At 39.5% G+C, this 14,194-nt stretch overlaps 1 protein-coding gene across 1 annotated transcript in view; it reads left to right on the top strand.

Annotated features, from left to right (window-relative positions):
• Window positions 1–14,194, top strand: part of XRCC5 (X-ray repair cross complementing 5) — a 115,472-nt gene that overhangs the window by 40,434 nt on the left and 60,844 nt on the right. The window contains exons 12-14 of the mRNA XM_043995691.1: window positions 1,701–1,791; window positions 4,602–4,735; window positions 12,280–12,476. Coding sequence (XP_043851626.1) covers window positions 1,701–1,791; window positions 4,602–4,735; window positions 12,280–12,476 — 422 coding nt within the window. The remainder of the gene's footprint in view (window positions 1–1,700; window positions 1,792–4,601; window positions 4,736–12,279; window positions 12,477–14,194) is intronic.

Raw genomic sequence — 14,194 nt, 5'->3', positions numbered from 1 at the left:
AGGGACCGGGTCTTAAGGGCTTTAAAAAGCAGTGTTTTGTATTTGACCCTGGTGGGAATAGGAGGGTGATGTGGTCAGGTTTATGTTGAAGGAAGATCAGTTTGACAGTTAATATACCCCAGACACCTCAAGCCTTCTTAAACTTTTTCCACTCTTGACCCCTTTTGCCAGAGAAATTTTTACACAACCCCAGGTACATAGGTATATAAAATAGTTATACATAACCTGTTACTGTGTGCCCAGAGTGGGCAAGGACAGAAGCAAGCAAGAAAATAAGCATTTATTAATTGCCCACTGTGTACTGGGCCCTGGGCACAGAGCTTTCCCAGCCTTATCTCATTGGATACTCACGTTTACCACAGGTCGATTCAGGTTTACCCCTATTTTACACTTGAAGAAATGAAGCAGATAGGGTTAAATGACATGAATGGCATTTCCCAGGCTAGTGAGTTTTTAAGCCAAATTCAAGGCAGAAGACCAGTTAGCAGACTGCCTCAGTAACCTTCCTGAGATGACTGTGACTATCATTTTCCTATTCCCCAAACTTGAATGGCTTTTTATTGCCATCTGAGTCAAGTATACATTTCTTAGCATTTAGAGCTTGGAGAGCACAGTCTTGCTCCAGCCTTTCTAGCCTTTTATGCTACTCCTACCTTTTACTTGGTGCACATGTCAGCAAAGCCAGACTCAGTCCCATCTTCCATCATTTCCTGCCCTCTTCTGGCATCATGCCTTGGTTTCTACCATCCCTGGGACCAACTGACATTTCTTACTTTCTTCCTCCTACCTCTATCTTTTGTCTTTTGGGTCAGGATTTTAAAAAGTGTTTTCTTGATGTCTTTTGTCACAGTTTGTCTCTCTCTGAGACTCTCTAAGTCTCCCTCTCTCTCTGCTCTAGCTTGCGCACGCACGTGTGCACACACACACACACACACACACACACACACACTTTTTTTTGGACACCTCACTCAGGTGTTACCTCCTTCGTGAACCTTTCCTAGTTACCTCAAGCTCTAGCACAAGCTGTAAGTGATCTTCCTTACCTGCCTTTCTCCCTCTTAGATTACAATCTCCTGAAAAGCAGAGTCTGTGTCAAGGCCTGCTGGGTGTCCTCGGCACCTAGCGCAGCACCTTCTCCATAATAGAAGCTTCGTACATGTTTGTTAAGTTGAGTATTAAGATCATAAGGGAGCAGGTACTATTCCATTTGACAAATGGGCACGATGACTGGCCAGTGAGAATGAGACACATTACATGGTTTATTATTTCCAAATTCTGTTTGTTAAAGCACCCTCATGTTCAAATACTAGGTGAGCTACCTTACCTTTCACGGAGGTGACCCTGTGCTGTCCTTCCAAGGGAGCCCCTCCTGGCTGTCAGAACGCCATAGTGCTCAGAATTCCAGTCACAAGGACTGTCCTGACAGCTAAGTGTGTTGAGAGGGTCCTAATGTCATGTTTTTAAAGTGTTTCCTCGGTGTTATCTTTAAAAAATAACTTCATTCGGCATTCGATGAATCCAAAACTGGGTTTGTAGTCAGTAGCAGGAGTAAAATACCTTGCTTGGCATATCTGATGTGCGTAGCAGCCTAGTTTGCTCCGTGTCTGTGTGTTGCAGTGCTTTTGCTGGGTGAGGGTCAGCCACACTCTTCTCCACTGTTAAAGTTGCTTCTTTCTTCATCCCTTTTCTTTTTGTTACAGTGCTTAGTGTATGTGCAGCTGCCCTACATGGAAGACTTAAGGCAATACCTGTTTTCCTCCTTGAAAAACAATAAGAAGTGTACTCCCACAGGTGAGTGAGTTTCTCCTTTCATTCACTAAATAACTCTAAATACTAAAGGTTCTTAGGAAATCTTATATCCCTGATAAGTTTCTGTTTGGAACCAGATGGATTAAGGACTTGAATAATGGTTTTTCTTCAAATACCAAGATAATGGTCTTAATTCACTTCCAATATTACAAGTCCTTTGAATTATTTTTCTAGTATTGGAAGTGGCTTTTCCCCGAGCTGCCCACTCTTCCACCTAATTCCTTTGACCAGTGACGTATTTAGGAAACAGCTAGCCAAGTTTAGAGGTGTGGTCTTTGGCTGTGGCATAGTGCTGGTTCATTTCTCTTGGGAATAACTCAATGGTTGATGGGCTCAGGCTGGTGCCTCTGACCTTGTTTGTCAGTGGACTTATTGCTGTGAACTGAGAGGCTAAGAATCACACACCTCTCTAGAAGTGATTTCTCTTGGTCACGGTGTAAGAGTGGTGGAAGACAGCTAAATGGCTCAGTGGATGGAATGCTGGACCTGGACTCAGGAACAACTTAGTCCTGATCTCGCCTCCAGGGATAGGTGACTAGACAAGTCATTTAACTTCTGTTTACCTGTTAACATCTATAAAATGGTGATAATAATAGTGCCTACCTCCCAGGATTGTTGTGAGGATCGAATGAGATGGTTGTAAAGTACATAGCACTGTGCCTAACACATAGTAGTTAACTATGGTGATGGCGATGGTGATGGTGTCTGTATGGATGTATAGGAAAAACTGCCACTATCAGACCTGTGTCTTTATTGCTTCTGTTTTTAATTCTTCATAACTACAGACTTTTATGAGCTTTGAACTTCCTTTTTAGAAGGAAAAGGCAGCTGATGGCCCAGTGGATAGAACACTGGGCCTGAAGCCAGGAAGACCTGAGTTCAAATTTGGCCTGAGACACTTACTAGCCATGTGACACTGGGCAGTTCATGGAACCCTTTTTACCTCAGTTTCCTCATGTGTAATATAAGGATAATAATGGGACCTGCCTTAGAGAGGTTTTATACCTGACACATAATAGGTGCTATATAAATGTTTATTCCCTTTCCCTAAAAGAAGAACTTTTTAGAGAGATCATTTGAATGCATATCAGTTTATTCAGTGCCACATCCCTTTTGGTGTCCCAGGATCGAAAGTGTCCAAGATCATTTGACCTGTCAATCTTTTGTCCTTTAAATTGACTTCTTTTTGTCTCTTTCCTCTCTGAAAACTAGATTATTAAAGCCACTTGGCATTTAAGAATGACCTAGTATGGGGGCAGTTAGATGGCGCAGTGGATAGAGCACCGGTCCTAGATTCAGGAGGACCTGAGTTCAAATCCGGCCTCAGACACTTAACACTTACTAGCTGTGTGACCCTGGACAAGTCACTTAACCCTCATTGCTCCTCCAAAAAAAAAAAATGACCGAGTATGGGTATGTAGTGCCTAGTAAGGTGGCAGGACCTTGTTGTAAAAGAAGTGAGAGAAAGTGAAAGGAATATTCTATATGGATATAGAGATACTGCTTACCCCCAAGTTCTCTTTATCTCTGAGCCCATGGCATGGTGGTAGTGCTTTCACTTAGACATTATCTTGCTCTAAAAAGTCACAATAGGCCAGAAGAGCAGCCCAGACATTATGACAGAAAAGGGGTTTGGACACAGTAGTACAAGCGTGCAATCCATGCTACTGGGGAGACTAAGCCTGAAGCATATCTTTTTTTTTTTTTTTTTTTTTAGTGAGGCAATTGGGGTTAAGTGACTTGCCCAGGGTCACACAGCTAGTAAGTGTGTGTTAAGTGTCTGAGGCCGGATTTGAACTCAGGTACTCCTGACTCCAGGGCCGGTGCTTTATCCACTGTGCCACCTAGCTGCCCCAAGCCTGAAGCATATCTTGAGATTGGGAGTTCTGAACTGCAGTGGGCTCAATCAGTCCGGAGAACTTTCAGAAATGAGCAGCCACAGGGTTGCCTAGCAAGGGATGAGCTGGCCAGGCTCAGAAAATGGAGGATGTCAAAGCTCATGTGCCTGTCCTAGTGGGACCAGGCCCATGAGTATCTCTGTACTTCTAGCCTGGGTGATTTGGGGACACCCAATCTCAAAAAACAAACAAACAAACAAATAAATAAATAAATAAGGAAGGGAGGAGTAGGAAGAAAGGGATGGAGGGGGAGGGAGGGGAGAGAGAACAAAAATGCTTCTTGTTAAATAAGTAGCTATTTAACTCTATTTCATAGTAGCTATACCAAGAGAAGTTGAAAAAAAGAAACATAACGTAATTTTCAGTAACTCTTTACTCTTCTGAACTTTATGTTTCATGGCTGGTAATGACCCAGAACGCCATTTCATGTGAATGCTCCAGACCAGACAAAACTGAGAATATAGATGCATGCAACTGTTTAACCAAAAGTATTTTTATTTAGTAGCCTTTTGTACATTTTTTCTTTTTTTTGGCTGACCCATTTGGAAGGGAAAAGCCCAAAAGATTGATAGAAATCAGTCAGCAGGTATTTATCAAGCACCTGCTCTTTGTAAGGTGTCAGTGTAGCAGATGCTAGGTTTTGATGAAATTTGTAAAAGACTTAGCACTTACCTAGGAGGCTTGTAAATAAGCATTTCTGTCTCTAGCTCATGGAAGGCACTGTTACAGGAATGGGCTCTTTCCAGAGTTGTGGTCGGGACTGCTAAGATAAAAGCTCTTTCTTGTGATGGGCTCTAATGACGTCAGTGTTGTCATGAAGAGATGAGAGTGAAAAAGAAGTGGTTTGGGTCAACCCAAACGCGGGAATAATTCTATCTCTGTGCTCGATTTTAGAGGCCCAGCTTTCTGCAGTTGATGCTTTGATTGACTCCATGAGCTTGGTTAACAAAGATGATGCTGAGGACACCATTGAAGACATGTTCCAAACCTCTAAAATTCCAAATCCCCAGTTTCAGAGGTTGTTTCAGGTGAGAGATGGATAACAACAAGGCCTTGGCCTTTTTATCTGTGTAGTGGGGATTATGCTACCTGGTCTGCCCACTTCACAGGATTATTGTACATCACTCACCTGGAGTTGAGGAAATGCCTGTCTGTGCTGGGCACTGTGACAGGCCCTGGAGATACAAAAACAAAAATAAAGCAGTCCTTGTGCCCTAGGAGCTCATGCTCAATGGGAGACAACCGAGCCTCTGTAAGTATACAGGTAGGGGTTCCCCCTGTGATATTATTGGTGTAAGGAATTCCCATATGAGGAGATTCCCTTGACTGATGCACTTCAGCAGCTTCTCTGAAATTTCTTGTCTTAGTGAGTTGCCTAGAGCACTGAGAGGTTAAGTGACTTTTTATGTAAGTGTATACAAAAATAAATACAGGGTAATTTGCTCAGGGCAGCGATTGTTAGGAAGGAGCTAGCAGCTGGAAGGGATCAGGAAGAGCTTTGTGTAGGAGATAGTGCTTGAGTTGAGTTTGAAGGAAACAGGGATGAAGAGACAGGAGCATTCACAGCCTGGAATCAGCCAGTGCAAAGTCCAGAGATAATAGAGAGAGTGTCTCATGGGTAAGAGAGAGCATGCTAATCTGGCTGAACCATTGAAAGCAGAAAAGGGATAATGCAGACTGTGCAGAGTGTGAACGGAAATAGAATAAGGCTGGAAAGGTGGGTTTGAGCCAGGTTGTGGAGGATTTTAAATGACAAGTCTAAGAGGTTCTATTTGATCCTCAAGGCATTAGGAAGCCACTGGAATTTATTGTAAAAAGTTATCAGTAATAATATGATAAGACCTTCTCTTAGTAAAATCATCTTGGAAGCTATGTGGAAGATGGCCTGGGGGAGGGAGAGCAATTAGAAAGTTTGTACAGTAGTCCAAGGGCAAAGTGGCAGCCTTGGGAGTGAAGAAGTAGAAGCAAAACAAATTGGCTACTAATGAGATGTGAGGTGAGGGAAAGTGAACAGTTGATGACCTCAAGATTGCTAACCTGAGTGACTAGAAGGATGGCAGTGCCCTTGACAGAAATTGGGAAGAGAGAAAACTCAGAGAAGAACCAAAGCAATGAACATTAATATATCTTTGTTGTAGAGAAGTGGCCAAGCTTTTTCTCTTCAATGTGTTTAGCAAAAAGCTAATTCCTTACAGCTTTTACACCTGGGGTCTCCTGGCTTTTTTCTTGACATTTTCATGTGAATGATGTGGGTTCCTTGGTTTCTGTATCCAAAGAAAAGAAGGCATTTTAGTGAAATATAGTACAGTAATATCTGTAAACAAAAAAGATGTATTCTAATTATGCTTCTTTGTTAGAAGCTTCTTAATTAAAGTGGAAATTCAGCAAACATTTCAATTCAGTTTAATAAACAGTCAAAAATGATGTCAGTATCAAAATCATTAAATAGTGATACCATATCAGATATCAGATCTGTGCTTGTGAGTCTTGGGTACAGTGAGCGGGGTGGACAGTTGTTCAGTTTAAAATTAAAGGAGAAGAAACCATTAGCTCAAGAAGTGGTAGAAGGAAATACTTCAGGGCAGAAGGAATTTATGTACTGGAAGAAGCCAGTGACAGGGGCAAAGATTAGGTATACAACAGCCTCAGTGGGGTAGGCTCATGCTGGTCAAGGAAGCCAGAGAGTAGCCTGCAAGGCATAAAGCTAGGTACTAGCTCTTCTTATGGGCCCTAAAACCACATACTTACATTTTGTAAAGACTTCCTTCAATGATCCATGATGAAAATAGGCTCTCTACTTCTAGAGAGAAAACTGATGAACTCTTAGTGCAAATTGAAGTATAATTTACTCTCTTCATTTTCCTTGCTTTTCTTCTTTTTTTTTTTTGTGATATGGCTAACATGGAAATATGTTTTGTATGATTTCACATGTTTAATTGATAATTGCTTGCCCTCTCAGTAGATGGAGGGTGGGGTAGGAGGAAGGAAGAGAATTTGGATCGCAAATTTTTTTTTAAAATGGAATGCTAAAAATAACATTTTTAAAAAAAGTTCCTTCAAGCCCCACTAAAATGAAGTTCCTCCAAGTCCCCCTAAAAATATCATCTGATATATTTATATATAATATATAAATATATATTTATATATAATATATAAATACTTATATAATATATAAATATATATACTTATACAATATATAAATATATATTATATAAATATATATATTTAGAAAGTCAAGTTTGATTCTAGGGGGCCCAGCTTCCTTGTGTCCCCAGATTTCAATAGTAGTTTGCTAATAATCTGAAATTTTAAGAATGGAAAGTCATTCTGTAATTATGGATTAAAAAGTTCAAAATTATGTGGCCAGGCTAAGATAACACTTTAAGACAGGAGTTTTTAGTCTTCAGTCCACAAACAAATTTTTTGATAACCACTTTAATATAATTTATTTCCTTTGTAATCCTATGTATTTTATTTTATGCATTTAAGACATTCTTGACAGAGGCAGAACCATGATGGCAGAGAAAAGGCAGTCACTTGCCAAAGCTCTCCCAAATTCCCCTCCAAACAACTTTAAATCTCACCTCAGTACAAATTCTGGAGAGGCAGGAACCACAAGAGGAGGGGGTGATACAATTTTCCAGCCCGAGACAACTTAGAAGGACTGCAGAAAGGGTCTGCCTCACTTGGGTAAAGGGGGAGCACAGACCAGTGCAGGTGGTATCTGGGCAAGCCAGTGAGAGGCCCCCAGCCCCAGCACAGGTAAGCAACTGAGGCCATCTGTGACCCTGGTGCAGCAGAGCAGTTGCTTGGGACAGCACCCCCTGTGCCCCTGAGCTCAATTTAAAGTCATGAAATAGGCTGAAAAATGAGCAACAAACAAACAAAATATCCTCACCACAGAAAGCTACTATGACAACAGGTAAGTTCAAAACAAAAATTTAGAAGAAAATAACTGTTAAAATGCCTAGTTATGAAGCCTCAATGTGAAATATGAATTTGTCTCAGGCCCAAAAAGAACTCCTGGAAAAGATAAAAAAAATATTTAAAAAATAAAAAAAGAGAGCTAGAAGGAAAACCGGGAAAAGAAATGAGTTATGCAAGAGATTCATGAAAAAAAGTCAGTGGCTTGGTAAAGGAAGTACAGAAAATGGAAAAAGAAGTACAAAAATTCACTGAAGAAAAGAACTCCCTAAAAACTAGAATTGGCCAAGGCAAAGGGAAATACAAAAGCTAAATGAAGAACATAATTCCTTAAAAATCAGAATGGGACAAGTGGAAGCTAATGACTTTATGGGACTCAAGAAACAATAAAAATCAAAAGAATGGAAAAAACAATTGAAGAAAATGTGAACTATCTCATTGGAAAAATCACTGACATGGAAAAGATCCAGGTGAGATCATTTAAGAACGATTAGACCGCCTGAAAGCCATGATTGAAAAGAGAGCCTAGACGTCATCTTTCAGAAAATTATCAAGGAAAAGTGCCCTGATAATCTAGAACCAGAGGGTAAATAGTAACTGAAAGAATCCTCTGACCATCTCCTGAAAGAAAGCCCCGAATGAAAACTCCCAAGGTTATTGTAACCAAATTCCAGAACTCTCAGGCCAAGGAGAAAATACTGAAAGCAGCCAGAAAGAAACAGTTCAAATATCAAGGAGCCATAGTCAGGATCACACAGTATTTAGCAGCTTCTACATTAGAGCAGAAGTGGGCTTGGAATACAGTATATCAGAAGGCAAAGGAACTTTGGGTTACTACCAAGAATCACCTACTCAGCCAAACTGAACATAATACTTAGGGGGGAAAATGGATATTCAGTGAAATAGAGGATTTTCAAGCATTCCTGATTAAAACAAAACAAAACAGCTAAACAGAAAATCTGACTTTCAGATACAAGACTCAAGAAAAGCATAAAAAGGCAAAATAGGAAAGAGAAAACACAAGAGATTTAATAAGATTAAACTGTTTATATCCCTACATGGGAACATGGTAGTTGTAACTCTTAATAACTCTATCATTATCATTATTATTAGGTGAGTTAGAAGAAATATGCATAGAGGGGGCAGGTACAAGTTGATTTTGGGATGATATTAAAAACATTAAGGGGTGAGAAAGAGGAATGCACTGGGAGAAGTGGGAAGAGAGTCAGATGGGGTAACTTATCTCAGATGAATGGGTGTGAAAGATCTGTTATAGTGTAAGGAACTGTTTTTCAGTTTGTGTATTTTTTTTAATGGTTATTTTTCTTTAGGTCTGTGTCTTCTTTTACAATGTGACTAATATACTAATGTTTTCCATGATTGAACATGTTGCTTCCTGTCTCAGGGAGGAGAGAAGTGAGGGGGTGAGGGAGAAAATTTGAAAGTCAAAATTTTTTTTAAATGAATGTTAAAAATTGTCTTTACATATAATTGGGGGGAAAGATAAAATACTATTTTTTAAAAAGACATGATTCTTTAGGGGCTCATAGGCTTCACTAGACTGCCAGGGGGATCCATGACACAATAATTTTTAAGAACTCTATTAGAGAAAATGACTGAGTTTCTTTACAGATAGAGGTAGAGACTAGAGCTATGATTTCATTTGAATAACAAAAATTCCCTCTACCAAAGCTGATTGGCACCTTTCATGCAACTTATTGTTAGACAGTCATTCATCAAGCATTCATTAAGAGATCACTTATGTACTAAGGGCCTAGGATACAAAGAAAGACTTTATAGTCTTAGTAAGTGGCCTAGGGCACTAGGATGTTAGGTGTTTTCCCCAGAGTTACAGAGCTCAGCCCGTGGTCCAGGCAAGACATCTACATAAAGTAAATGCTTAGTCAATGCTTTTTTATTTCATTTGATTTGACCTGAACTCAGGTGCTCTTTATTCACTCAAATAGGATGAAAAATAGCTTCTATTTTTCCTTCTTTCATATTTCTTCATTTTGGTGAAATTGTTAGAGAATTACCTGTACAGCACATTGACCTGCTTAGAAGGGTAGCTTTCATTATCAGAGATTATCCTTACTAGGAGAAGGAATTGGAGTGTGGATTCATTTTAGAGATGTGCTTTTAATCGAAATGATGAAATATGTTGAGGAGAAAATGAAATGTGTCTCATTCTCTGACATAAAAAATTCTTAAACAAAACAGCCCTCTCCATGCTGCCTTGTTCTATTAAGATATAATTAAATAATCCATTGTCATAGGAGAAATAGATGGGGAGGGGGGGTCCTTAGATTTTCCTCTTTAAAGAATTACAACACAATCCAATTAGAATAAAAATGGCCTTTTATTTGGGTGCTAGAGAAGGTGACCGAGAGAGAAGATGGCTTAGAGACACCTTTCTCCTCCGATGGAAGAAAGGTCAAAGCTTTTATAGAGGAGAGATGGGGTGATCACCTGACAGTGGACAGTTCCTTTTGAGGGTGGGGTCGGAAAAGATTCCTGAGAGTCAGGGGAGGGGGTGCATTTTCTTTTGGAATGATAGTCCTGACCTCTGGAGTTATCTCTGTCTCCTAGCTCAGGTAGTAGAGAGCAAATATCAAATGAGATCATCTAAAACACCCTGCAAACTTTAAAGAACTATTAAAGTTATTGCTATTATTATTTATTATTATAATAAAAGGCTTAATGTCCAGGGGAACGTATTACTTGAGGTATCACTCATGATACATTGTTTTGGGAAATCCCACTTGGTTGGGGGGGGAATCATTATTTTAGGCTAGTTCGGTGGTGGCAGATGGTTTCAGCTTCCCTCTTGGTAGAAGATGCTACTGAAATAAGCCATACTCACCATTAAAGCACCTTTCTTGGACTTTTTTATCCTTTAATCTTTTAACCAATCTGAAAAATGCCTGTCAGCCCATTGCTTTGCTTAGTGGTGAGATTAGCTCTGGCTTAAACCTCCTTTTAATAATTTTGGATTCCTTTGTATGCATGACTTCCTGATTTAACGCATCTGCCCTTTATTTAAAATGTTCCTTTTGAAATGTTCTTCAATGCGTTGGTTCGTCTTTTAGAAATATTTTGTTATGGAAGGCAGAAAAATAATGGTCTTTGAAAGAATTACCCAGTTTATGTTATAACTCCAACAATTTTCTTCAAAGAGGCCAAGTAAAATAATTTGTTTTTTTCTGCTGAACTTTTGCTACTAGCTTCCTTACTGCTAAGTGAACTTCTCAAGGAGAGGCTTTCAAAATATATGGCAAATATTCTCTGTTGGGGCTTAGATTATTAGAATTTCTTCAGAACTTTTTGAGATCGTATTTTGGAAGATATAACTGTGGGGAGTGCAGTGAAGGCCATGAGTTAAGGTGATGTTTGTAAACCTCGAGGTTCTGTGTCATTGTTTGCTAGTTAAGATTATGTCCTATGGTCATTGATATTTAAGAAGATTATGAAAGAATTAAAGAGGAAAGAAGAGAGAACTTGAATTCTAAGACAAGAAGATAGATGTTTATTAGTTGTCTTGGAAAGAGAAAGCAACATGTAAAATTTCAAGAGAAAATTAGCACCTTGCTCCCATTTCAAGAATGTCTTAGGCAATGGGATGTTTATTCTTGGATGCTCTTGATTATTTTAGCTTTATTGATTGGGGCGGGGAGGGGCAGGAATACAAAACAAATTACCTGCACTATGGGGAAAGTGAGGATTGGGAGAACATTCTTCAGATCCATTTAATTTTTTAAGCACTCATTTGTAAGTGTGGAACTTTCTCGTTTGCAGTTCATGCTATTTTGAAATAACTAGCGTTTTCACCGCTTTAAGATGGAGATAGTTACTAGGTAGCCTTGTATCCCAGCTTGCTTTTGAAACTGTTCCTCATCACAGGTGTTACCAATGACTAAGGGAGGGTGAGATTTTTCTCTTCAGTTGTTAGGATGGTGGCTTATCTGTCTATTTATACAGAACAGAGTACAAACTTTTTATAGGCAAACAACAGTACACAACTAAGGACTGATTCTACTTGCCAAAACATGTGCCCAGTAATCATAAATCTGGGTCTTGGAGATGCTAGTCACATGAACACAGGAGAACCTGATTTGGACTGAGTCAGTTACTGCTTCCTGCTACCTGCATCAATTCCTACGGCCTACAAAACAATGATAATGCTAGTAACTACTCAATTTTAAAAAATTGATATATTTTGGTTTGCATCATTAAAATTTCACCCAATATCCAGTATTCTTCCAGAGAAGTATCCCATGTGACAAATAATATTTTTAAAGGAAGAAAAGGGGGGAGAAGAGGTAAAAATACTAGCAAAACCAATCATTGAAATAGAAAAAGTCTGAAAATATGTACAGTGTTCCACACTCATGAACTGCCCACTTCTGCAAAGGAGTGGGGTGGTGACTTTTCTATCTTTTTTGGGGGACCATACTTGTTCTTTGTAATTTTGAAACATTCACTTTTAATTATTTTGTGGAAGTTGTTCAGTGTTTTTTATGTCATTCGCATATGTTAAGAAATATGACAGTTTTCCGGAGTTCTAGACTAAGAATCCCTATTTGAGGGAAGATGTCAATTGTCTAGCGGTCACACTGTGAACTGGACGCTCTCTACCTTTTCTCAACAGTGCTTGCTCCATAGAGCTCTGCACCCCAGTGATCCTCTGCCACCAATCCAGCAACATCTCTGGGACATGCTGGATCCCCCTGAGGAGGTGACAGCTAAGTGCCAAGCCCCTCTCTCCAAAATAAAGGCTCTTTTCCCTCTAACTGAAGCTGTCAAGAAAAGGGATCAAAAAACAGCTCAGGACATCTTCCAAGATAAGTAAGTCTGGTTGGTGCTGTCATTGTGTTAATAATTCATTTCAGATTATAGTTTGATAGGGTTGGTAACAGATCGACACTGAAAAATTGAAATGCTGAAAATATGCCTGAAAAATTGGAATGTTCCACATAAAAAGTCCTTTTAGGACTTAAATAGACTCTTCTAGTTAAAATGTTGCATCCATCTTGCCATCACTGGTTTGTAAAGTTCAGTTAACTCTTCACTCACCATGCCTGGGTCATCTCTAGTGATCCAGAGCCATGGCCTCATCCTGTGTATGTCTGAATTCTGAGTTTGCCTGTCTGCCGGCACTGGTGTTACTGGGCTGCTGGAAGAACTAGTTACCTCTGAGTCTCAGATTCCAGCCAGATTCTGAGTCTCTGCCTTAGACTATGCTGCAGCCGAAGCAGTTGTTTGGCCTTGCTTTTAGAAATAGTTTTCTCTATTTCTTTGTGACATGTGATCTAAGTTTTTGGTATATAGTAGAGAAACAGAACACAGACTTATGGTTATTCCTCTAAGGCATCTTAAGTTGTGTTTTGTTTTTTTTCTTTTTTAACTTTGGGGACATTGAGTGTAACCTGGCCCCTTTGGGTTGAATGGGTAGATGCCAGGAGAGGGCAGAAGCTCCCAACGACAAGTGGAAAAGGAGAATGAAAAATGCCTTCTACCCCTGACAGTTTTCACAAGTGTCACAAGGGTGACACTTGTAGAAGCTCACAGTTTGCAGAGAGCAAAACAAGCAGATACAGTAATATAGTTATTTGAGCCTTTCAGTGGCTATTAAGACCCTTCCCCTTCCCTCCACCCCCTTCTTATCAATGTTTAGACTTCCAGTAGTTTCCATTTAGTAAAGTAAATTAGCAAGCTAAGTTTTAGACCATCTCAAAATGATTGTCTATCTAATAAATTCATTTGTTTCTCTAGGGCCTAGATGAACAGATTATTGGGAATCTTTTCCAGAGTTGAGCTTTCTGTTCTGCATGCTACATTTCTTTAAGCATCCATTTGGGACCCAGATATTTCTTTTACCCTTTCCCTTCACATCTTTTCTCTACTTTCCACTAGTCAAGTGAAACTGGTCACCCAACCCCCACGCTACCCCAGCCAAGCAAGAGTTGATTCTTTATTTCCTGGGCAATTTACAAAAACCCTAAGGGTTTGACAATATTTATGTAAATTATTTCTCATGTTACCATAGAAATCTTTGTGTTTTCTTGGGAGTTTTTGTAGCTAATATGCTTGGTTTAGCCAGAATAGAAATAGGCATGGGGTGTTAGAGTCTGTGTTGCATATATCACAAAACGCAAAAGATGCAGTTTCTTCCCACAAGATGCCAGTATTTCTCACCATTTAGTCTCATCGTGATCTCTGTGTAAGAGTTTTTAATGGAAATATATTTTCCTTGTGCAGCCCTCTGAATTTAATATTTGGGGCTAGATGAATGGATACTGATTCCTTCCCTTCCCAAGACAACCTAACTTGGCTTTACTTCAGTCATGTGGGGGTGTGTATGTGCGCGCGCACATGCTGTAAATTTTAAAGCTTCACTTTGTGATTTTTATTACCTTCTGTATTGTTGGAAAGAAATGAGCCTTTTCCTCTTCCACCTTTGATTAAAATGTAAATTACTTAAAAAAAAAACAAACAAACCCCACCTATTCAAAACACTGTTAGTGCAGTGCTTTGGTTACACCTTCCCATCTTTCTGTACCATT

Source organism: Dromiciops gliroides, chromosome 3, assembly GCF_019393635.1.
Source record: "Dromiciops gliroides isolate mDroGli1 chromosome 3, mDroGli1.pri, whole genome shotgun sequence".
In the NCBI taxonomy this organism is placed as follows: Eukaryota; Metazoa; Chordata; class Mammalia; order Microbiotheria; family Microbiotheriidae; genus Dromiciops; species Dromiciops gliroides.
This window is presented reverse-complemented; position numbering and strand designations above follow the sequence as displayed.